Source organism: Anguilla anguilla, chromosome 6 (genome assembly GCF_013347855.1).
Source record: "Anguilla anguilla isolate fAngAng1 chromosome 6, fAngAng1.pri, whole genome shotgun sequence".
Lineage (NCBI taxonomy): Eukaryota > Metazoa > Chordata > Actinopteri > Anguilliformes > Anguillidae > Anguilla > Anguilla anguilla.
Window position 1 is genome coordinate 45,619,272 of NC_049206.1, and position 25,646 is coordinate 45,644,917.

General features: G+C 39.5%; 2 protein-coding genes across 2 annotated transcripts; both read left to right on the forward strand.

The window, feature by feature from the left end:
- Positions 1 to 7,611: 7,611 nt before the first annotated feature.
- zgc:112001 (uncharacterized protein LOC550384 homolog) lies at positions 7,612 to 9,422 on the forward strand. The gene has a single exon (XM_035423356.1). The coding sequence runs from the start codon at positions 7,881 to 7,883 to the stop codon at positions 8,772 to 8,774; it is 894 nt and encodes a 297-aa protein (XP_035279247.1). The 5' UTR covers positions 7,612 to 7,880; the 3' UTR covers positions 8,775 to 9,422.
- Positions 9,423 to 21,761: 12,339 nt separating this feature from the next.
- On the forward strand, positions 21,762 to 25,046 carry LOC118230200 (photoreceptor cilium actin regulator-like). The gene has a single exon (XM_035423013.1). It carries the CDS (start codon positions 21,762 to 21,764, stop codon positions 25,044 to 25,046), a length of 3,285 nt encoding a protein of 1,094 aa, XP_035278904.1.
- Positions 25,047 to 25,646: the final 600 nt, after the last annotated feature.

Genomic DNA, 25,646 nt, shown 5'->3' on the forward strand with positions numbered 1-25,646 from the left:
CAAGCGCTAAAGAAAACAAATTTAATATGACATTAAGCTTCCTCGAAAGAAATTAAGAACATTCGACAGTGGAGGTTATTTTAACTTGCATCAATTGTTTAATTGACAGAAACTGTGGAAAATGCTTAATGGGAGTATTTTTCCTTACAATTTTGCACGTCCTCTCACTGTCAAATGCTTTATTTTTGTACAGAAACGAATTGACTTCATGCATTGGTGCCACCCAGTCAATCTTTGAATATGGCACAATTATTGCCATTTTAGGTTTGGTCTCTTTTTTCCTGGTTTAATTCTGAACAGGGAGCTATGCCAACAAAGTATTTTGCATATTCTCTTTAGGCGTGATTGGCAGTCAATGAGATTTTTTAAACTGATTCAGATTTAGGGTAATGCAGGCTGACCACTAATGAATATTAATAGCCATTTGTCTTCACTGGAATTCTTACTTTCATCAGAAGGGAACGTCCATCCATTTTAACATGCAAAAAGATCTGCAACTCGTAGTACAGAATGTCTTTGTTAGAAGTCCAGTCATCTCAGCCCAAAGGGAGATGTGCTAGTGACTGCTTGTAACAAATGGAATCTAGGAGTCCTGCCTGTGGAATTTGAATTTTAATAGAATTTATTCTGAAAAATTCCAGAAGTACTCCCATATTCCCTCACTGAATTATTTTTGAAATGGCTCAGAAGACCGTGCATTATTTAGAAGGTCAATAAGCGGAGATTTTTTCAGTAGTTATTTAAAAAAAGCTAAACTGGTCTTCTAATATCAGCTGTGCACTTCTGAACTCTCACAGTTCCAGAAAGTAATCAAGAAATATTTTTAGAAATCTACATAATCAAAGAACATAATCATGAGAAAATTACATTTATAAAATGGATGGAAACTTTGGTGGGACAGTTCTTTAAATCCACTAGTACAACATAACTTTGCTATGTTTCCCAAGCATTAATAATTTGTTTCTTCATAAATACTTCTTAAAGAGGTTAAGGGCATCTAACAATTTCTTAGGAAATTAAGGTAGAATTGAATTTACTCCTGCATAAAATTGAAAGAAAATAAGGTTCGCTTGCACTTTGATAAAATTTATTTCTGCCATAAAGCCTATTTCAGACTGATCTTAGCTCTTTTTTTTCCCTCATATGCATGAATTAACTGGGGAGCAGATGATGGAATAGTGAGATACTGTATTTAACAAGTTACAGCTTTTGGTAGAATGTTCACAATGTACAGTATATGGTGGTAGAAACACCTGCGATTGATTGACAGCCTGTCCACGGTGTATTCCTGCCTGTCGCACAATGCATGCAGGGATAGGCTCTGTCACACCCCTCCACCCTGCCCAGGATAAGCGGGTATAGATAATGGATGGTTGGATGGATGGACGGGAGGAACACAATGAGAGGATGCACAGGATTATGTGAGACTACAGGTGGAATATGGCTATGAGATAATGATCTGCTATGTAGCCATCTCTATTCAGGAGTGAGATAATTGTTTGAGCTGAAATCATCACCATGCTCAAATGTGGTGGGTATTCTGGTGTAAAACGGATGCCATGCATCACTCAGGTGATGGTGGCTGAGATGGTCTTCTACTCTTTATGCTGAAGCTTCCATATTCTGAAAATCTCTATAAATATGTTATTATTATTATTATTAGTAGTAGTAGTAGTTGTAGTAGTAGTAGTAGTATTAGTATTATTATTTCGATTTTATAGTCCAACCTATTAAGTTCATATCTTTCAAACACAGCTATGAAGTCATAGTTGATGAATGTTCATAAATCACAGCAGTCTTCCCCAAACCTAAGTTCACATTGCCCCCTGGCTGTTAAATAGTCATGTCCCGGGGCCTCTATGTATTGCAAGGCTGTTGTTAAGAAAAACATGGCACTTGGATACCCCCTAGAGGTGAATTTCTATACTGCAGGAAGAGAGCTCCCATCACATGACTACAGCACTCCTGTCCCAGTGACAACGTAGCCTGGGGGTGAGTGTACTAGCCTCTGTTGTAATGTAATTGGTTACTGACATGTGGAGGGAGACCATATTTCCTACAGAACTGCATCTCTGCCTAAGTAGCAGAGAGATTGAGAGAGAGAGACAGAGAGAGAGAGAGAGAGAGACTATTGCAGACTATTCAATGGGTGGAGAGATATTATACCAAGCCTCTTTCTTGAACCTTTAAAATATTCAAACAACCATACAACTCAACTGCAAGTCCAACACAAAGTTCCTTTTTATAATAATATTCTTCTACCATGTGAATTGCATTATCTCAGGATTATCCATGGGGCCAAACATATTTCCAAATGTATCGTTCTGAACAAAACATACGGGGAAATATATATGAAGACACATGATAACACCAAGCAAAAAGAGAAAGTGGGTCTTTTACACCATAAATTTAGTAAGAATTGCACTATAATTGCTTCCACTTGTGTAGAAGCAAAGAGAAGATCCCATAATTTTGTAGAGTGACTAAAGATTTGGTCAAATATTTCTTTCTAGTTAATTGTTTTAAATTAAACAGGGAAATCTCCTTATTGTATTTGTATGGTAAAATGAAGACCAAATTGTGACTGTAAAGTAGATTTTTCCAGAAAGTTGGATATGGGGGGAGACCTTATATCATACTGCCACTAGTTACTGGGAACTGAAGTTTTCAATGTCCATCAAATGTAAGTGGAAAGGCTATGTCCCACTGTGTACAGGTCAAATGATGTGCCCTATGACTACAATCAGGCATTATAAAAACTAAGGGGGGTTAACCCCCTTTCTCCCTCAGTCTATTTATAAATATCATTAGACATTGGTTAATTAAATGGCCATTGGGATATATTAACTGATATGAAAGTGTAACATTTGCGTATTCAGATCTATAATTATCAGAAGGAATGCCCACCCCACAATAAAAATATTATTGAGTCATAAAATTAATGGCACGTACAACATAATGTTAGAGGCTAAAACTGACTGCTTAATGTTGAATGTTTCTCCCATCTAGTTTGCTTGAGTAAAGGCTCTGTTACAGCTAAACACGGTAAAACTTCGAGCAAGCACGTGTGGTCACATTAAGGTGTGGACTGCTTTGCACAGTTTGCCCTGATTTAACATTCATTGTGATTTTCCCTTTGTGAGCCATTTACCATAACTACTGAAAACTAGGGTGACAATATTGGCAAATGTTTGTAAAAATAGAAGATTTTTGGCAGTAACATTGTTTCATTGATTGTCAACAGGATCTGAGTTTAGGAAACTGTCCGATAATTGGAATTATCTGAACTCAATCTGAATTTTCTCTCTGAGAATCTAAATTTCCAGACCATTAAGAAATGCATAAAGTGAACAAAGTTTAATGTTGAAGACAATTTGGCTTCTTTCTTATCCTCAACGAAACTGTCAGTTAAAACCTGAGTACTGCTCTGAAAAATTTCCCAAATTTACCAGAGCGAAAAGCCTTCCTACTGATAAAGGTTGTCTTCTTGGGCTAATGTAACAGTACTACTGTAGGCTACAAAAACCCAGGTGGCATGAAACAAGCAACCTAGCTATGGAAATTTGTAAATAAGCAGGTCATAGTTTGTCCTAATACAACACATTGCAAGGTGTAATACAACAGATTTCTAGTTATTACAACTAACAACTAATTATGTTGTTATTGCGATGAAAATGTCAATATATCGTCAATATCAGAGTGAAATCAAAGATTTAAAACCCTGCTTCCTGTCAGACTTTGCTGGTGGTTAGCAACAGTCCACCTTCAGACAAGTAGAGCAATTAGTTTAGCAGGTATTCCCCATCTAAATGAGTCTTTCTCAACCTTTCATCCTTTGATTTCAAGGCAATCGTTCATGGTCCCAATTATTGAAAGACTGTTGGGAAGCCATGATAATTGTTAAAAGTCACATCTCCTCACAGCATGCCTGCTTGTGGTGTTATAATTGCTTTTAGACTTAAATGTGTTTCCGATCTTCTGCCCGTCTGCCTTAGTGCTATGAACGTAGGCGTGAGTAACGTGCGGTGAGTGTGCATTCTACTTGAGTGTGGCCTCAGAACAAGGCGTGCTACACCATTTAAAGATAATTGTACCTGACACTCCACAGGACGTGAACACGTCAGGTCAGGTCACCGCTATCGAAGCACCGCATGTCATTTGTGGCCTTTAGGCAAGAAAAGGAGAACGCTCCAGAGGAACAATGAAGGAAATACAGAGAACTTTATTTATTTAATTCTAATATTGTTGATATCACTCCATGTTTTTTCTATTTCCGATTTCCGTACCCTTGTGAAAGGGTGGCAGCAAAAAAAAAAAAACTAATTTTTAAAAATAAAATCAATTTTGTTTTTTTCATTTTTTATTTGATTTTTTATTTTTTTGCAAATATTTCCATTTGACCAGTACTAGTGTGCACACATAATTTACTGAGGTATTGGAGTAAATTGGTTTTTGTGTTTTGTATCACCCATTGTCAGCACTAGTCAGTAGTAGTATGCACACAAGACATTGTTTCTTATTCACTCATTTGATATGCATCATCAAAAATGGCTTCTCTGAGAATACTATGCAAGAATACAAAATAACAGATTTTCCCCCCCCATTGGTTACAGTTCAGGATTTTAATTCCATACTTTCAACAGGTCATTTTCCATCTGTGGTCCTCATATCCATACAGATCAACAGAAGAATGTTTCCAACTTTATACTTATAAAAGCAACATTTAAAACACAATCATTTTTACACAATAATCTACTCAGCTGGGGCAGTTAGGATACAATAGACCGCTCAGCAAGAACATCACAAAAGTCTTGCACTGCACCACAAACAAGTTCAGTACAAGGCCAACAGACTTATGAGCATTTCTGACTGTTCACCTTTTCTTTTCTTTTTTTCAGAAAAGGAGGAAACTTTTGATGTGAAGGGGGAAATTTTCTGTATAGCAATATGACTATTGGGAGTGCCTGTGCCAAAGCAATCTGGAAAAGGTCAAAGGTTTGGAAAGTAGCGGGAACAAAAATAATAATAATAAAAGACTGCGCTTCCAGGGGTGATGTCATTTGATTTCCACAAGGACTGATCACCCGCTGTGCTGGTTAAATCGAGAACAGTTTTATTCGAGCTTTACTATGTGTCTGTGTGTTTGTGCCCCTGTTTGTCTGTGGCATGTGTCAGACTGAATTTATCCTCTAGAGAATAATGTGGTATTTTCAATTCAGTCCAACATGGTAGAGCTACAAATAGGAGTCACCTAGCATGTAGTCCAGCCTCCAGAAAGATTGGTAGACCACACAAACAATGTAACAACTTATCTCATGAAATGAAAAAAGGCATTTAGCATTTCATTAGAAGAGAGTCCACACATTGCATCTCATAATGATCATTTATTATGAATAAGCATGTGAATTAATGCAAAGCAGCAAGGATTCTGGCACAGACAGGTTCAACAAAGAACTTCAGGTAACTACATACCTCTTTGTAAGGAGGAAACGGGGGGGGGGGGTTAGAGGGAGAGTATGCAAACCTCTTCTATCCATTTTGAAAGCTGTGAAATGTGATGCACTAGGGTTGGTGTCTATTGACGCCACTGATGGGAAATAAATTGTAATATTTACGATTATAGGTAAGAAGAATATATGTGTTTCGACCCCGCCGACCTGTTGTTTTTACCTCTTTTGGGGAGGTCCAAGTCTTAATTAGGGGGGTCAGACCCCCCCAATTCCCCCCAAAATTCAAACACCGCTAGCAAGATCTATCGGTAAATGCAATCTGGTCAGCGAGGTCAGCAGCTCTGGTGAGATCAATCAATCAATCAAATTTTATTTATATAGCGCATTTCACAACAATTGTCACAATACACTTCACAGACAACCCTGGCCTAAACCCCCACAGGAGGAAGCCTAAAGCAACAAGGATGATTGCTTAGATGATTATTTGAGAAGCATTTGGGGGAGGGGTAAGGAGTCTTGTATGTGTCTCCAAAGTCACTGTATTGTATCTTTGTGATTGTTATGGGTCTTCGGCTAATTTGGAATGTTAACTATTCTGGAAAATGACTCACTTAAGACAGCAGCTGAAAGAGGACCCAAATCCGAAGGTACAAACACAAAAAACTTACAACTTATTCAACAATAAAAACTTATGCTAGTTGTTGAAATTCACGGAAAACTGAAAATATTTTTTTGAAACTTCAAATGATTCAATTAATAGATCTTATGCATAGCAGTGGGGAACAACTAAAATAACATGCACAACTGCAGATAAGTGATAAGTGCTTGAAGTTTTAAAGAAAATTGAAGGGTAGGAACAGCCTACGAATGAACTACATTGACAGGCTGGTGCATTTTCTTGCTTAATTCATTCCATCACGAAAAGAAAGCTGCTGAAATACAACACGGTTATCGTGTGTCCATTTATATTTCTTTAAAGTTTGCTTCGGGACAATATGTTGGACAATGTGAGGTTTGAGTCTTTATGTACACCTATTGTCACTGATGTTACTATAATGGAGAAAGGAGTACGGGCATCAATACCGTTGATTGGGGCAGACAACAACTGACAAGGATTCTTGCAACAACTGACAAGGATGATAATCTTGATCCCCACACATTCCAGAATCTGTGTAGGCCTACATTGTCACAGCATTTGGCAATAGGCTATTGTTAAAATGCGTAGGCCAATACAAATACAGTGCCATGAAATTTCCTCTATTATTATTGCATATTTGTTACACTGAATGGTCTCAGATATTTAGACAAAATGTAATAATAGACAAAAGGAAACACAAGTAAACACAAAACACATTTATTTGACATTTCTTACTTTTTCTCATAAGTGATATGGGTGTTTGATTACTTTTTTCATTAAATAAATGAAATAATGAAATTTAAAAAAAATGTGTTTACTCGGATTCCCTTTGGCTAATTTTACATTTTGTATAAAGATGTGAAACCATTCCAAGTGACTAATGTGCAATAATATAGGAAATTAAGAAGGGGCCAAATTTTTTTTTTTCATGGCGCTGAAACACCGTAGGCTGTTGACAGGCAACGTTCAGATTGACAGGCTGACATCCAACAACTGCCAAAAAATCAGGGTAAGCCGCAAAAACGGAGGAAACCAGGGAAATTGGGTCACAAAATCTGTGGCATCTGCAAATTCTGATGAGAAGCAGCCAGCACACCTTTGAAATTTTTATATGAAATTATTTTTCTCATCATCATGCTATATTAATTGCCTGGCCTGCATTGATTTGACAGTAATATTCTGATTACGTACTTAAATATTACTGTTAAATCGTACTGTAAAATCCAGGTAACCATTGATTTCACAGTAAAATGTTTATTACAATATTTTACTGTGAAATATTGTTGTTAAATAGCCTATTATTATAAAAATCAGGTAATTTTAACAGTGTAGTTCTTGAAGGATTGCATACATAACTGTGTCAAGATGCCCTTGAAGTTGAAATAATATTGTGACAAACCGTTGTCAGTAATGCTTAGTGCAAAATGAGAGCGTCAGCCAAATAAATAAAAAAAATTCTCTGCAGTGCACAAAAGGTTAAACATCTAGTTGTGGCGCCTGCGTAGTCAGACCGCACTGCAGTGAGATTTCAGGGAAACGCTGTCAGATTCGCTTTCCCGTGTAGGTGTGTGTGTGACAGTATGTGCGTGTGAACGTGTGTTGTGTGTATATATCTGATAGGGCACATGTAAAGCTACATGGAGTGTTTAATTTCTAGACTTTGATGAAAAAGACGCTGGGACAACACGTGAATTTTGTGCTAACGCTTTCGGGTTACGAATGAATCTGAGTTTTGGTTCCTAGCATCCTTTCAAGGAAGAAATTCAACCACGACCTTCTCGAAGCACCGCGTCATGTCTGCAAATGGCACTGGCAAATCTGGCAGACTCCAGACGGAAGATAAAAGCAGACAGCGAAAATTCCTCTCTTTTCTTTTTTACCAAGCTGTGCGGGATCACAAGCCTGTGTGGATGTTAGAGGACATGCGGACCATGGAAACATTTTATTGGGAAGAGAATGCTAGCCAAAGATCATACACTCCTTCCGAAGCTCTGTTATATGCTATAGTACACGATCATCAACCCTATGCACAGCACTTGCTTAGTCACTATTCGGAGGAGGCTTTGGCTATGCCAGGTGAACGTTTTTGCTGCTGTCCGTCCTCGGCACCGCACCTGGCAATGGCTGTCAGATATGACAGAAGGGACATTCTCGGTCTTATTCTCCAGGTGGCGCATCGATTGCCAGCACTCCGCTCTTACTTGAACCGCGGCGGATGCTTCCATTTGGAGGACGGTAAGACCCCATTACATCTGGCCTGTGAGCTCTTGCGCTCAGAGGCAGTCATTCTATTACTGGGAAGCGGCGCCTCGCCCCAAGCCGAGGACAACAATGGCATGACGCCTTTGGACGTCATTTTAGAGCAGCTGTGGGACTCCAAAGTTAACGTGGGAGCCAAAAAGCTATGTCTTGACAATTTGCTGCTCTTCATGCCTGAGATACGCTTTAAAATGAAGGAATCCCTCGAAAAAGACCCTGTGTGCTGGTCAAAGGTTCTTGGAGATGACAAATTTAACCACCTCGTCGGAAAGAATCCGGCTCCACTCTTTCTCATAGCTATGCAAAAAATCCTTCGGATGCTGCCCCCGGAGCAATTTCCGAAAAGCCTGCATGACCTCCCAATTCCGACCTCATTGAAGCCGCTCCCTGTGCCCTGCAAACAGCGGCTGCAAATACAAGTGTTGTAGGCAATTTTGTATTTTTACGAGTTTTTAATATTGAATATGTACGGATGTAATATAATGTATGTATTGAACAAGTCTTGCATGGTATATGAGTGTCTCAAGCACGTCATGTAATTTGGTCAATGATTCTGAAGTGAGAACGCCAATCCAAATGACTATGTACGTCCTCATGAAATGTAAACCGTATCATCTGTTTGACTGAAAAGCAATATTGTAGTACACTATGCCTGTACACTGATTATGTTTTATCAGTATTACAAGCCCAACATGTATTTCTTTTTTTCCCTTTAGCGCAGGTTATAATTTTGGCTTTTTGCAAATCGAAGAAATATTAATTGATGTTACAGCATAGCTGTTTTATATTTTTAATAAATATAAGAATGTTTTAAGATCCACTATCTATACAACACAAGTTGTTTCTTATGGGAATATGAAATATCAGCTTTATATATGCAATTTCAGATATTTAAAAAATATTTATTTTGTTATTTTTTCCTAATGATTACATCCATCTTATAAGATGACATTTAATTTGTCAAGAACTAAATAAATTAAAAATAATGTAGAAAAACAGACAGCTGCATAATGCATTTGTTGATGCTAATGCACATGCAGTTTTGTTTTTGAATAAATGAATATCCTGCATATCAATAAGTGAGTTATGTTTTGTTTGTGTTGTAAAGAATACTTTGGCCTATTAACCTGATATATAGGTTCCCTCTCACTATTCAGTTGCAAAGGTTGATGTAACAGTTGTTACCATCAGAACATCAAAAGGCCATGGTGATCACTGATGTTTAAACAGGTTTGCTGACCCTCAAAGTGATCAATCTCAACCAATTGTCTTGGTAACTGACAACTGCCTGTTTTCCCCCTCCCTGTAAGACAGCTGCTGGAAACAGGTGATCAAAACCAGTTTGGGTGACGCTAACCATTATTCTCCGACCATTTTTGACAAAGGAATGCCTTCTTTCTTTGCCATTTGTCAGTTGACTGAGACACAGGTGTGGCAAGTTCTCAGCTGTCAGACAATTACACGCATTAGAATAGTGACTACAACGCAGTAAGTTCTGCATATTCAAATTTGGGTATTAACGATTTTGAAATTCAGGAATCAAAAAATATCCTAAAAGTGGAAAATAGAGAATAAACTTGTGCATAGTGAAAAGCAAGTAATAATAATAATAATATTCAATAATATGGACATGAAAGAGTCAAGCAGACAAGTGATGTTTCTCTCTTGGCAAATAGAATGAATGACTTTTATTTAAGATCTGATGCCTATGACTTAAAGAAGGTATGAGATCACATTAGCTCCTTTGTTTCCTCTGATGATAGTTTTATTGTTGATAACCCCACAGAAATTCTGTGAGCTCAGCTGAGAAATAGATAGCCCTGAGGCACTGTGCACATCAGTAAGGTAATATCAACCACTTTATTTTTCAAGTACCTCTGAATTCCCAACAGATCCCTTCATTTATGGAAAATGGCTACTGTTATCCCTTTGCCTAAGATGAGATCCCAAAAAGATATGAATAACTTCATGACAGTTGCTTTCATTCATTAGTGATTAAATGTTCTGACAAAGTCCTTAACGGTAAACAAAACTGCACAATTGCTGGATCCACTCCAGTTCCCATATAAAATAGGTGTTGAAGATGCTGTCATACCCTTTTAAACCATATCTTTAACTATGGAAATGATAAAGGAAAGACCCATGCCTGAGCATTATTTATCAACTTACCTGATGTATTCAAAGTCTCATCTGTGGTAAACTGTTGTCTTGATTCATTTTGGATCTGTGGAGTGGCTCTTGGTTTTTGGTCAAGCAGAGAGTGAGTCAATGGAGTCCTTCCTGATGTGTGGTTCTCCTCAAAAGGTTCCCCACAAAGCTCTACTTTGTCCTCACTACTGTATATACTGTACATAGGTGACTGCAGCAGCCAACCTCCTCACAGTTAATTCATGAAATTCACAGATGTCTGTAGTCTGAGTGATGAAGTCATATGGAAGGGATCTAATTGATTTACTAGACCAGTGTAAACCCTAATCCTCAATAATAATGTCAAGAAAATCAAGGACATTTGATTCTTTGATTTTTCAGACATGATCTCACACATGCTTAATCCACCACGACCAGCAAAAACATTGAAGTCATCAGCTCCTACAAATACTTGTGGACAGTAATAAATAATAGACAGCAATGGAGGATTTAATCTGCTTTGAAGTGCAATATAGACTTCTGAGGAAATTAAATTCTTGGTGTTGATAATATAGTACTGTATTTTACACCATATAGCTATCCTTTATTAAACATATTTTAACCTTCACAACCATCTTCTAGTTTTCTAATCTAACACTAATTCACAAATAAATTAGATAAAGCAGTGAACATCTACTTTAAAATGACAAAGATGTCCCATTTGAGTAACTGCTTCATTATTTCAGTATTTTTGCCAGACCAAATGTGTTATCTATTCATACACATTCATAGTAAGATAAGGAATTTTGTATAGCAGTGATCATTTTAAAAACTGAAATTAATGTGTTACAGATATTTTGAATAAAAACAATCAACAATTTAAAGATTGTGTCATTGTACTCCTCTCACATAGTTTTTAGTGAGTTTCAATGTATTTATTTTGTTTCTTTATTGAACTTGCAGTTCAGTTTTGGTTTTCTACCAGATGGTGGCAATATTGACAAGGATTTACTCTGCCAATGCTGTGTCAGTGAATTGAACAACAGACAGGATTTTCCCCCTATTTCCACGTTGCTACAAGTTGAAAGGGATTTATTTCACCATTGTGTGAAGATGAATAATAAGTTGATTCAAAAAAATATTTTTATACATTTCAGTTTCACCATGTAGAAATTACAGTACCTTTTATAAATAGTCTCCCCCATTTCAGGGCACCATTATGTTTGGAACATGTGTTTCCGATTAGCCAGGTGTGTTCAATTACTGCCTTAGTGCAGGTATAAGAGTGCTTTATAGGCTTTTGATTACCTTTGGAGTCTGTTATGAACGTTTGTCAACATGAGAACCACAGTTGTTCAAAAGAAATTCAAGGAATGGTAAATGGACTGCATTTACATAACGCTTTTATCAACATATTTATATATCCAAAGCGCTTTAAAATTGATGCCTCTCATTCACCGATTCACACACACACTCACACACCAACGGTGAAAGGCTGTCATGCAAGGAGCCAATCAGCTCGTTGGGAGCAAGTGGCTGTTAGGTGTCTTGCTCAGGGACACTTCGACACTCCCAGGGCGGGGGATCGAACCGGCAACCCTTCTACTGCCAGAAAAAAACTGTCAGAAACATACGCACTATCTTAGGCTTACCAAAACCAACTGTTTGGAACATCATTGAGAAGAAAGAGAGCACTGGTATGTTCAGTACTTACAAAGGTCCAGCTAGACCAAGGAAGTTGATGACAGAAGAATTCTCACCATAATGAAGAAAAACCACTGCCCACAGAAGAATTCACAAATAGGACTCCTGAGGCTTCACTGCAAGATGCAAATCACTTAGTAACTGCAAAAACAGGAAGTCCCAGGTTACAGCTTTCTAAGAAGTACCTAAAAGAACCTGCAGTTTTTTGGAAGAAGCCCTTGTGGACAGATAAGATGAAGATTCACTTGTATCAGAAAAATGGCACGAGGAAAGCCTGGAGGCCAAAAGGAACTTCTAAGTACCCAAAGCACTTAAGCATCTGTGAAACATGGTGGTAGGGCTGTTATGTTATCAGCATGTATGGCTGCCTCAGATGCTGGCTCACTTGTCTTCATTGGTGATGCAACTGCTGATAGCAGCAGAATGAAATCTGAAGGGTACTGAAGCATCTTGTCTGTTCAAGTTCAGCCAAATGCCTCCAAACTCATTGGATGACGCTTAATGAACAGCAAGACAATGACTCCAAACATACTGCTGAAGCAACAAAAACGTTTTGCAAAGCTAAAACTGGAAAATTCTTGACCGGCCAGTCATTTGCCTGATTTGAATCCAATTTAACATACAGGAGCTGAAGGTGGCTGCTGTACAGGCCTGGCAAAGCATCACTAGAAAAGATATTCAGCACTTGGTGATGTCTACGGGGCACAGACTTCAAGCAGTCATTGCATGCAAAGGAAAGTACTGAACAAGACTACTTTAATTTCCATAACATTAATATGTCCCAAACATTATGCTGCCCTGAAATGGGGGGGTTATGTATACAAAGTGCTGTCATTTCTAGATGGAGAAATCAAAGTGCATTAAAATACCTTTCAATAAAACCTGAGAATGTGCACTTCAACCACGTGTGAATTGTTTGATTACAAATCTAAAATTGTGATGAACAGAGCCAAATCAAGAAAAAAACTTATGTCATTATGATACAAAACAAATTCTAATTAAATGTTATGTTTTTGTTGGTGCTATGTAGCAGATATTTTGTTCTGTAATGTGGAATATTTATTCCATTAACTTATTTAGCATGGAGTGATGGTCTCTTTTTCATTAAAAAAAAAGTCAGCTTCTGTTTTATCATCTGTATTTTCACTCACTGACAGGAATCCATCCTGGCTTTCTCTAAAACATGATAAACATAAAACAGACCTTTCAGGTTTTCAGACGATGAGGTCTGATGGCTGTGGCTTACAATTCTCCCAGGTGCAGGAGGAATATTGTTTTCACAGCTTTCATTTGTCAGGTATCATGGAAAGTTCCTGTTACCGCATTCCAAGATAAAACATACGGGTGAACTGATTGTCAATCATTATACAACAGTGACTTTCGATGATCTCTATCTCAGCTGAGTGAAACCTACAAACAGGCTGCAGTGCTGTTCTACTCTTCAAAAATTATTCTCCATTATAATTCAATCACAGAAAATGTGTGTCTCTTGTGGGCATCATTAAAGAGAAGAGAAGAAAACAAGATATCAGAATAATTCAGGAAAGTGAACATGATACATCCAACATGATACATCCAATTGCAAAGTTGTGTAACTGGATCATTCCATGCTAACTCATTCTCAAACTTAAAGTAAAAATTAACCAGAAGCTGGACATATTTATCACCAACAAATTTGATTTCAGATGTTACAGTGGAAAACAATTGTTGAACTCTGAACAATGGGAAACAATAACACATAATATGAATGACATATCTGTTTCACTAATTTAAGGAAATGTTTCTGAATTAGTCTATTTGAGATGTAATGGAACTGCCAATGGAGGCTGTCACAGCATAGCTAGGTGGATTATTGCTCTGCATATTCAGATATCAGGCACATCGGGATTCTGGAATTACAGTAAATTGTTATGTTTGTGTACTATGATATGTTTACTTCAATTTAATGTTGCTAATTACATATTAATTGCTGTCTCAACGTGAACCGCAATGTCAGGTTCATGTTTGTAGGCTACTGTAGCAATTGTGTTTGAAACATACAAGCTAGTTTGCTGCTTTCAATGGGCTGATCACATGTAAGATCTGTAATTGACCCAATGACTCTTAGTGGGCTGTTCATGAGCACAGCAAAATATAAAAATTATGGCTATTTCATCAATAGTCGCCCTCATATTGGATGACAGAGAAGCAGATAAGTGGCCCCAATTTTCTTCATGCCTCCTTCTCTACTTTCCTCCACTCATCTCCTCCCCTCCTTTCCTCCACATACTTCCGGGTAGGAGCAGTATGTGGAGGAGTGGAGGAAAGGAGGTGAGGTGTGAAAAGTAATGGAAGGCACCTATGGAGCTTTAATGAACAGAATGTAACCATCATATCTTACATCACTGTTACATCATATCTTAAAAAGAGGAAGTTTTAGAGCATAGCCCTGGTTCATTTCACATGGACTCGCTCGTGGGAACATGCACATAATTATACCTGTGTTTGTATCCTTCTAATCTTGATCCAAACTATGTAAACATGCATTAGGAATGTAATGAATTGTGAAATGTCTTTTCAGTATATGTTATAACTTACAGTACTTGGCCAAGTAATAAAATCTAGCCTTACAAAAATTTTGTATCGAAAGAAACCTGCGTTGGACATCCATGCGTCCATCCATTATCTATACTCGCTTAACCTGGGCAGGGTTGTGGTGGGTGCTGGAGCCTATCCCAGTGTGCATTGGGCGAGAGGCAGGAATACACCCTGGACAGGCCACCAATCTATAACAGGACACACACACCATTCACTCACACACTCATATCTATGGGCAATTTAGAGTCTCCAATTAGCCTACCGGCACGTCTTTGGACTGTAAGAGGAAACCAGAGTACCCGGATGAAACCCACGTGGAGATAGGGGGAAAACATGCAAACTCCACGCAAAAAGGCACAGGCCAGATTTGAACCCAGAACCTTCTTGCTACCCATTGCACCACTGTGCCGCCCAATAGATTAAATTCCTATCTCTATATACAATAGTATTCATCTTTTGATGTATGTTTATATGTTCACCCCATTAATGTACTGTGTGCTTGTGAGTCAAATATGTACAATAGTATAATTTCTTTGACAATGTAAAATAATAAAAAATCTATTTGTGAACCTTTGTCATTTCATATCATTTATTTTTGTTATGGGTAACTAATAATAGTAATGCATATAAATATAGTCTATGAGCAAGACATACATACATATACATACATGCAAACACATATACTTTCTAGCTCAAAGAAACACATAGGCATGGATCCCATCAATTTTTCTTTTACCGTGAATGACAAATACATGAAAGTGATACCCCTGCTAAAACAACTCTTTTCAAGCCTGAACCAGTAGTATAACTTCTTTATTTATAGATGGAAGTGATTTTTCCTACTATTTTTATTCACATCCTGTTTATCACCTACTTTAGCCCTTGGGTTTAACTACGGGGGTGACAGTTACTTATGTGGGAAACCTAACAAGTGCTTTATTAGGTATGGGTTATATCCTGCCAACTGGTAACTTGGTGGATGGTATGCCTGCTAGGGCTGTCAACAAAATATTCTAAGTTCGAAAACTAATCGAAAATCTTTCTTTTTTTAAAGTTCGAACCTAAATGTGAGCATTTGAATATTAGTTTTGGATCCCGTGTATTAACATGCAGGCTTTAATTTCATGCGCGCAAAGTTCATTTCCTGTGCTAACGTTACTTCTTCTGGCAACAAAAAACGTTCTGCCCTGGACCCAGGGCAAGTGGATCGTCTGGTTTTCCTTGCCAATAACCTCCGGTGATACTTTCAGCTCTACACCTAACGTTACTGGTCAGCTAGCCTCGCGAGCCTGTCTCTTTTTCCACTTCGTTCAACAGATCTAGTCAGCTAACAATTTAGGCTAAATAATGTTCCCATGGCAGGCTATGTTTCCTTTCTTTTCTGAAGATTTTGATAAAATTGGATGATGAAATAAGTTAAACAGAGTAAGTAATTTCTTTGTTTGACATTATATCCTGGGACACTGGGCTAGGCGCCATGGATGCTGTGAGCACTGGATGCATCATGGATGCTGTCAGCACTGAAGGCATCATGGATGCTGTCAGCACGGAAGGCATCATGGATGCTGTTAGCACCGAGGGCATCATGGATGCTGTGAGCACTGAAGGTAACATGGATGCTGTGAGCACTGAAGGTAACATGGATGCTGTCAGCACTGAGGGCATCATGGACGCTGTCAGCACTGAAGGTAACATGGATGCTGTGAGCACTGAAGGTAACAAGGATGCTGTGAGCACTGAGGGCATCATGGATGCTGTCAGCACAGAGGGCATCATGGATGCTGTCAGCACTGAATGCATGATGTATGCTGTCAGCACTGAGGGCATCATGGATGCTGTCAGCACTGAGGGCATCATGGATGCTGTGAGCACTGAAGGTAACATTGATGCTGTGAGCACTGAGGGCATCATGGATGCTGTCAGCACTGAGGGCATCATGGATGCTGTCAGCACTGAGGGCATCATGGATGCTGTCAGCACTGAGGGCATCATGGATGCTGTCAGCACTGAAGACTTTCACGGGGCTGGGCCAGCCTTTGTGGAACGAGAAGGCTTTGTTGAAACTAGTGCTTCCCCTACAGATCTCAGTTATTCCAATTCCACAGACGGCAATCTCTCCAAATTCTCAGAATAGGAGAGTTAAAGCCCTCATCTGAGGCAGAGAAGGCATCAGCATATCAGGAGCAGCTCCCCTTATGGACCACCCAGCACGATGGAATACTCATTAGTTTCCCTATTGGCATACTACCACCTAGCCCCCATTGTCTAGAAATTTTGACCCAGTCAATTCTGATCTTGGCTGGAACTCCCGCAGGGTGGCACAGAATAAGCCAAAACACCACCAAATGGCACAATGGCTGCACAGCTGCAGAGTGAAAAAGAAGCCGCATGCATTTTGGAGGAAGTGCATGTTAGTCTGCAGGATTAAATAGCCCCGTTTTTAAATTTGTTTTTCAGATAGTGTCAGTACAGCCCACATTTGTATGTGCTGATTTATAGATTTTTTGAACCTCATTGAACTTTATGCCCACTTAATTACACACAGAAGTAATAAATATTAATTTCCATATTATTCATAAATGCCTTTTTAATTTGTTTCATTTTTTTGATATTGTGCTGCCAGAAGTCTTCTTCATATAGTACACAAGTGTTAAATAGGTATATTCATGTAATTTCCAATAAATACTGAGGCCTAATGTGAATGCACAAAGCTGGGAATTATAAATATGAAAATGGCGAGGGTCCTCTGTATTAATATCTTTATTTCTTCATATGCTCATTCAAGGACATTTTTTAAAATTATGCACTAAAAATGTCTGTGTAAATGGAGCATGATGCCCTTTGCCAGGTGCTTCAACTCTTGGATACAAGTGTATCGTACCCTTTAATACATAGTGCTCGGTTTTCATATTTCCCTGAAATATAAACAATACATTAATGTAACATTATTTTGTACACGTCACCTTATTCAGTATAGTTCAAACTAAAGAAAAGTATCCAATACATACTTGTCTATACTATCCTATGGATACTTTCTGTACATCTAGTAGGCACTGAAATATTCTTATTTTGATTTTCTTATCCTGAACAACTGGATATATACAGTTTAGATTATGTGCATCAAATCAATTTGTACAGCTGCATACTTTGTAAAGCAAACCAGGGTAAGTACCTTGCTTAAGGATACAATGGCTGTGTTCCATCAGGGAATTTAGCCTATAACCACTAGGTTCCTAAGTTCCCTAACCACTATGCTATGCTGCCGAATTTTTTAAGCTAGAACAGGAAAGCTGCAGAATTAATGAATCAGCCTAAAGGTAGTAAGAGTGAACAAGAGAGTCAGTTGGTTCTTGTAATATCTTTTATGAATTACTTCTATGGCTTATTTACCTTGCAAAGTGTTTTATTTGATTATTATTATTATTGTTGTTATTTTGCAAAATGTACATTGATAGATATGACTTTCATTCTTTATTTTCAAGTGGCTACACCAAGTGTCAAAACCACAATTCTATATTCACCACAAAACATAAATTAAGTACAACGAATGAAACTGCCAGATTGCAGGATGTTCTCCTAATGCTTTGCTATATCACCAAGAGCCTTTGTAAGACACTGTGTGACAACTGCTTCAGTGTATTATAACATTATGTCCTTGTGTTTTTAAACATGGATGCAGTTGTTAAGATACATCGCAGAAAAGATCTGTATTGTGCCATTTATAATGTACATGCTAAACCTTTTAATCAATAAACTGAAACTTTGAAATTGTTGTATTGTGTTTGTATACTAGATTTCAGCAGAACATGCCTGTGTTATACTTTCATTGTGGTAGCCAAGCCATTGAAACTGAAACCATTTGATCAAGCACAGAAGACAGCAAACATAAAAAATGCACCTATTCTATTGTATACTTCATTGGTGTCTATAATCCTATGTTTGGTGAAGGACCGAAAATTAAGTCAACCTAGCTCTCCATGACCCTCTGGTGACACAACAATGCAATGATGTTTTGACCATCTCTACAATTTTGTTACATCTTAGGATTTGTCTACTTTGTTCATGTTCCTGTTCTTAGCCTTACTCTTTTATAATCTTGACATTCTTGCTTGATGTCACAGCAAGAATGTTCAGGTATACTATCTATATACACTGCTTAAGTACTACATTACATACAGTGTACATTCAAAACAGTTTCTATCTGATATAGTGCTCCCAGTGTAATTACAATGCAATCATAAAAGTATTCAAAAATTTTATAGTGATGTGGAACGTCTTTCTCAATTCAGTCCAGAAAGGAGAGGTCCCAGGATTACACTGAGTTTACCAGAAGCCTTGAAGAAGCAGCTATGAATAGTACAGGGCCATCAACTCATTATCAGTTACTAACACAAAATCTCCAGGGAGTGGGGGGTTTAACATTGGCCCCGAGTGAGGTAACCACCAACTGTCACAAGGCAAAAGAATAGGATCCAAGTACAGAGACAATCATAAGAGGCAGAGCCAAATTCAGCAAACAAGTTTTTTTCTACCAGAATAATGGACTTGGTTACACCAACAAAACAACAACCAGGGTATCCACGAGGAATAATTACAAGAACTGAAACACAGTGGGCAGCAATGGGAACTGGGACACCTAGTCAAGCATAAATGTGCAGAAGCATAGGGATTCCACTCAATCAAAATCAGTTCAGTTCCCCAGTTGGCTTAATGATGTATGCATGAATAAAAAAAATTTTTTTAATTAAAATAATAATACTAATTAAATAATAACACCTTGTGAGTGATATTACAGAGGACAACATGCAGATATAAGAAACTTTATATTATTATGGTATTGGTAAAATGTTGAAAATTAGGGTTAATCTCATCTCTTTTTTCTATAAAAAAGTAATATTTCATAGTCATAGTCATAGTCAAACACAAATCTGCAAAAACTAGTGTAGTCATGTTGCTTTGTTTTTCATTAAAAGGCCAGTCCAAAGACAGCCTCAGAGGCAACTAACATGAAAATACATTCACTATTGTGCATTAAATTTGTGTCTTGGTGTCCTGATCACTGTATTATACATTCAATACCTGCCTTTGCCTTTAGCAGTAGGGTGACCTGACTCTCTGAAATCTGCCATAGCCCAGCCAATTGTGTGGGTTCTTTGATTCTTTATAGTTTTAGTTCTGCCATACATTACAACAAATATATAAATACTAAATATTTGTATACCTCTTTTTCAAATGTTAAATAATATTTTTTACTTTCTGGAATGGGTATGCAATGGTTTTCAATGACTTGCAGATATTATTTTATTATTAATATTAATATTAGTTACATCTAATGATAGCAGCATCTGGGCATTATTGGAATCTTGGTCTGAAAAAATCAAAACAATAAGGAAGTTTAAAAAAATGAAAAACAATGTTCAGATGTTGTTTGAAAAAAACAATACACTGGTAAAAATGCTAATATTGTAAGAGGCATATTCGTTTGGTAGAGACAGTAAAGCAGACTAAAGCAAGAAAGTTTGAACTCTTCGTAAACATACAAACAGGACTAATTGTTTGTGTGTGTGTGTGTGTGTGTGTGACAGAGAGAGAGAGAGAGAGAGAGAGAGAGATTCACTCATGCATAAGGAAAATTTTATCTTGCCAATGTGAGCTACAGATAGAAGCCCCTTTCCACTTATTGTTTGGCAAATTAGTGTTTTTTTATTTTATTTCATATGTAAATGGAAGGTTATTCGCTAATAGTTTTAACCGTCATATGTTTATTTCATTTTTTTAATTGAAACAAGTGTTCCATATATATATACACGGGGGCGACATAGCTCAGGAGGTAAGACCGATTGTCTGGCAGTAGGAGGGTTGCCGGTTCAAACCCCACCCTGGGCATGTCAAAGTGTCCTTGAGCAAGACACCTAACCCCTAACTGCTCTGGTGAATGAGAGGCATCAATTGTAAAGCGCTTTGGATAAAAGTGCTATATAAATGCAGTCCATTTACCATTTTTACCATTTTGTAATTCTGTAGAATGAACCTTAATTTGTACAAGGCATTTTTCCATATGCTATAGAAGATAAACATGCTACAGAACACAACAGTGCAGCTATTGACATGTTGACATTACATATTACTGCACATTCATGAGAAGCTAAGTGTAAAATAGGGTTCTGAAAGTTAGTGTGTGTACAAATCCCAGGCAGGACAACGCTGGTGTATCCTATTTAAAATAGGCTATTTTTTAAATAGGTGCTGTTTGTCAGCCAAGCTGTGTGATTTCATTGTTAGTTATTATTTTTAGCATGATGCTGCAGAATTTCTGTTAGTGATCAGCTTAATCTCAGATTGCAAGTTTTTTGGTCCAATTCAGTTTTCAGTGAGTCACACTTTTCCACTTTTCTCCTGTTCAACTCTGATGGCAAACTATAATAGAATGAATGGTCTGGTAGACACAGTCCTGTACTGGCATGCTATAAATGGCAACTGGCAAACAAGGCAGCTGATTACCATGATGAGCTTAAGGTATTACGTATGCAAGGTCTTAAGTATTTTCTCTAACATGACCATCTGTGCACACAGGGAGAGGAGAAAGCACAAATCCTCCTTTATCCTTTCAGCTGCTCTTACTCTGTTAGGTAGGAAGAACACTACGCCATCAAACTGTGAACCTTGTATTTTCTTTCGGGAAAGACGGACCTGTGAAAATAGAAAGATGGACTGATTGACTTCCGAGGCTCGTGAAAAGGCTGAAGTTCTGGATGGACTGGTAACATTCATTTGTACTTATTTGTGCTTTGGACAGTTATCTCAAAACATAAAGGCACTCTTTCAAACACAAGGACTTCTTCAGCAACTGGATGGATGAAACAATGACAGGTGCAGCTAAATTCTTACCTACTTTGTTGTACATTTAGTCTTTCCTCTAGTACACAGTGTACCATTGTTCTAATTTTGTTAATATTACAGTATTTTAAAAAAGTATTATCAAAGAAGAAAAATAAGGACTCATAAATATGGGGTGCTCTCCATCCAAAGGCCATAATTGGAATGATGCTGCGAGTCCCATCACTGACAGTGGGGTTCTGATGAGAGGTCCTGCGGAGTTTGACAGTAATCTGCAATCTAATGACAAAGCATGTAGTTCCTCTGTAAGCCAGATAGAGATTGATGATGGCGAAAGGACATCGATGATCCAGAAAGATGCCTCCATAGTGCCCCAGGAGGGGAGGAGGCTCTCATTAGCTGGAGTAGCCTCTGAGGTAGGCACAGTCCTGGCCAAGGTGAGCACCCAAGAGGTAGAGGTCAATGTGGTGCCCCAGGAAAAAGAAACACAAAATCTCTCCATAGAGGAAAATCAAGGTAAAACAGTAGGAAGTAGGCCCAGAAGGAGTAAAGGGAGCAGACAGAGCAGACAAAAATACAAAGATAAACAGGCCTTTCTCAGTGAGCAGAAAGTGGACTTCCCAGAACCCATGGTGAAAGCTCACCAGGCAGCTTATGCTTACCTGAATCCCAGCATTTCCAAATATGAGGCCCTGCTTGGACTGCTGGATCAGGCAGCACACACACAGCTCTCTCTGCGGCCTATGGTAGCCTTCATGGTGCTGCGCTATGAGGAGGTCTCCCATAGCCTGGAGGAAATGGCCACTGAGGGAGAGCAAATGTTGAAGGAGCATAGAGACCACCTGGCCTGGCCCTGCCCCATGATGGACCATTGTTCCACAGCTTCAGCCAAGCCAGAGAGCCATCCCCCAGACCTAATGCAGCAGCTACTCCAATACTCCACAGAGAGGATGCGGCTAGTAGGGGACTCTGTAGGTGGGTTGGGGGATTCTGCTCTGGAAGAGGCCTCTGATTACTTTTTCTCCCTCTCTGAGCTGCTCGATGAGAAGCTTAAGGCCAAAAAGGTGGCAGAGGGGCGACTGTCACAAGTCATAGTGCATATTGAGGCGGCCGCCTACCGAAAATCCAGCCCTGAAGACTCTGCTCTGCAGAGTGAGGACAGTGGCATTGGGGCAGACAATGAATCACTGGCTGGATCTGAGAAGCCTCAACACAGGCGGGAGAGCTGCGAGTCTGCTGGCACCACTGGTGCTAAGTCCAGGAGCCACCCCTGCAATACATCCAGCTCAGGCCAGCAAGGGAAGGCCAGAACTAGGCAGGTTGGAAAAGTGAACGCCAGCCCTTCACTGAATTCCCTGGACTCGCCTTATACTGGCAAAGACCAGACAGGTACAGACTACCTGCGAGGCTCAGAAGATGATGAGGATGAAAATGACGATGATGAAGATGAAGAAGAAGGTGAAAAAAAGAGTAGGCAGAGGTCAAACTCTTCCCCACCCGATCCAAGTCAGCTTACACGTCACCCGGCCACAACGCGTATTGAGAACCCGCAAAACGTGGAGTTAACATTTAAGATGAAAGATGCCATCAGTGGCCGCATCCGCTTTATCCCCTCTCAGTGTTCTATGATGAGATCCAGAAGAGCAGACGGTATGGGGGTGGGCTCCCCCCAGTGGACAGAGGAGGACGACTGGCAAGCCAGACGGCCCCAGACAGCAAGTGCCACCTTCAATGTTGCTAGAAAAAATGCATCAGCAGGCAGGCGGCAACGCTCGCGATCTGCAGAATCCCTGCGCAGCCAGGCCGAGGACCCTACCCTTCTGCAGCTAGAGAGGACACAGAGGGACCTGAGTCGTCGAATGGAGAGGATGAGCAAAGGTGAGGCAGGGGTAGAGGCTAAAGGAACAGCAATTTTAAATATTGGAAGGGGAAAACCAGAAGAAGTAAGAAAACTCCTGCATCCTCAGCCCCCTGTCTCAAACCGTTTACGGTCTTCTTTGGACAAAAACTTCAACATATTACCCAACCATGACAGAATGGGGCTGCGAGCACAGTCATCAAGACATCAAAGGGTGGAAAAAGAAGACAAAAAGGAAGAGAAACCGAAAGAAAGGGTAGTAGGGAGTGGGCAGCTGAGGGCTAGTATTCAGCCCAGTCCCCCTGTTCTATCTAAAGCAGAGTGCCCTACATTTCACAGGGGCAGGAATTCGGTCAAAAGGCTAATTGACACTTTCAGTCAGAAGAATGACAAACAACACCAAGGGCCTTCAAATATCCATGGCTCTTTTAGAGAGAACAGGACCTGTGGTATTCCTACCACTGTTAGCACAAGAAATGCAGTTCGCATCATCAATGGCAATAACAACAACAACAGCTGTTCGGTGGACCCCAGGGCCTCGAACAGACCAGAAGACCTTGACGATGATAGTCTTCCACCCCCTCCTCCCGAGGTCTTGATGGATAACTCCTTTGAGTGTGCACCAGGGCTTTTTGTTAGTGAGAGTGGGGATAACATGACTAGCAGTGGAAGATCTCCTGTGCCCCAGAGGAATGTGGTATCTCAGCGGCTGCGTGCCTCCCTACCTTCAGTGACAGAACCGTCCAGCCATGGCGGCCCAAGACGCAGCTCCCTTAGCTTGTCCCCTACCTGCCCTGTCAGACAGGATGCCATGGTGGGGTACCAGAGTGGGGATGATGGCTTACAGCTTGAAATAGACCCCAAGAGTGAAGAAACTGCCACTCTATATCGGCAGGCTCGAAAGATTATTCACCTGCGTCATGCCACTGACTCACCGGTGAAGAACCTGGTGGATGTAGGGTCCACAACAGCCTCAGTTTCCATTGGAAACAATGTCTCTTCTGAGATGAAGTCCACAACTCAGTACCCTAATATTCAACCGCCAACCACTCCACCTGTTTCAAGAGCCCGCATGCCACCCTGTACCCCCTCCAACTGGAAATTACATAATTCTCCTCCTTTTAGATGCCAGCCCAATCCACCTCCCCCAGAAAAACTTCCCACCTCACCACCAGGCCAACAGAGACACCTCAACTCCTTGAAACTAATGCAAGAAGAGACCCTAGGTTCAACCTTAGACTCATGTCCCTTGAAGGCCAACTCACCTTCACCCTCTCCCCAAGTCGAGCGGTGGACCCGCCCATCATCTCCCTCTCAATCCTTAAATGATGCTCGCTCTGCTTTCTGTCACACCTTACCCTCACTGTCTGAGCCCCCAACCTGGACCACATCTGGCAGCTCTGCGCTCCCGCAGCCCTGGGGAATGGCCTCTTATCATAGGCTGCCTGTTTCAGTGCGAGGCCCCCAGCCTTTTGTCAAACTAAATCAGACAGACCGCCACTCCAGCATTACCTTGCCAACCCAACAGCCTGAAAAACCCATCGCCACAGTGAACGAGAGCTGTGGGAATGACCCCATCATCAGTAGCAAGAAGTAAGTATAATAATTCTGTAATAAAGATTCCAATACGAAATTAAGCCTTTTAGGAGTATTTTTGTAAATATATGGGTATATATATATATATATATATATATATATATATATATATATATATATTCCACTTCCATTATTCATGTAATTTCTTACCCAGTGGTTGTTGAAAGGTTAATACAGCTGTACAAATGGAAAATGCATAAACATCTATATACAGAGTTTCAGGCAGTTGGGGGACAATCTACTTGCTCCTTGTACTTTTTCAATTTAATTTATCTCTGACATGCCAGGTGTCTATTTAAGACAATATTTCCACAGCAATCTGGCTCTGTTTATGTGTCCTATTAGCCTATTATGCCATCTGTTGGCCTTGTATTTAAGTGTGGACCAGCTGTCTACCTTATGCTCGTGGGCTAGTGGGTGTGGCCTAACTGTCTACCTTATGCTAGAGGGTATGGCCCAGCTGTCTGCCTTATATTTGGGTGTGTGGTCAAGCTTTAATTGCTTTAAGTGATCAATACACCTGCAAAGTTGGTAACATCTTCAATAAAACATCAATTTTTTGCAATAGCAGGTAACATTCAATGTTGTCCTTACACTGGGA

Coding starts and splice junctions, on each gene's coding strand:
- LOC118230200 (XM_035423013.1), top strand. CDS start 21,762: ATGGGGTGCTCTCCATCCAAAGGCCATAATTGGAATGATGCTGCGAGT.
- zgc:112001 (XM_035423356.1), top strand. CDS start 7,881: ATGTCTGCAAATGGCACTGGCAAATCTGGCAGACTCCAGACGGAAGAT.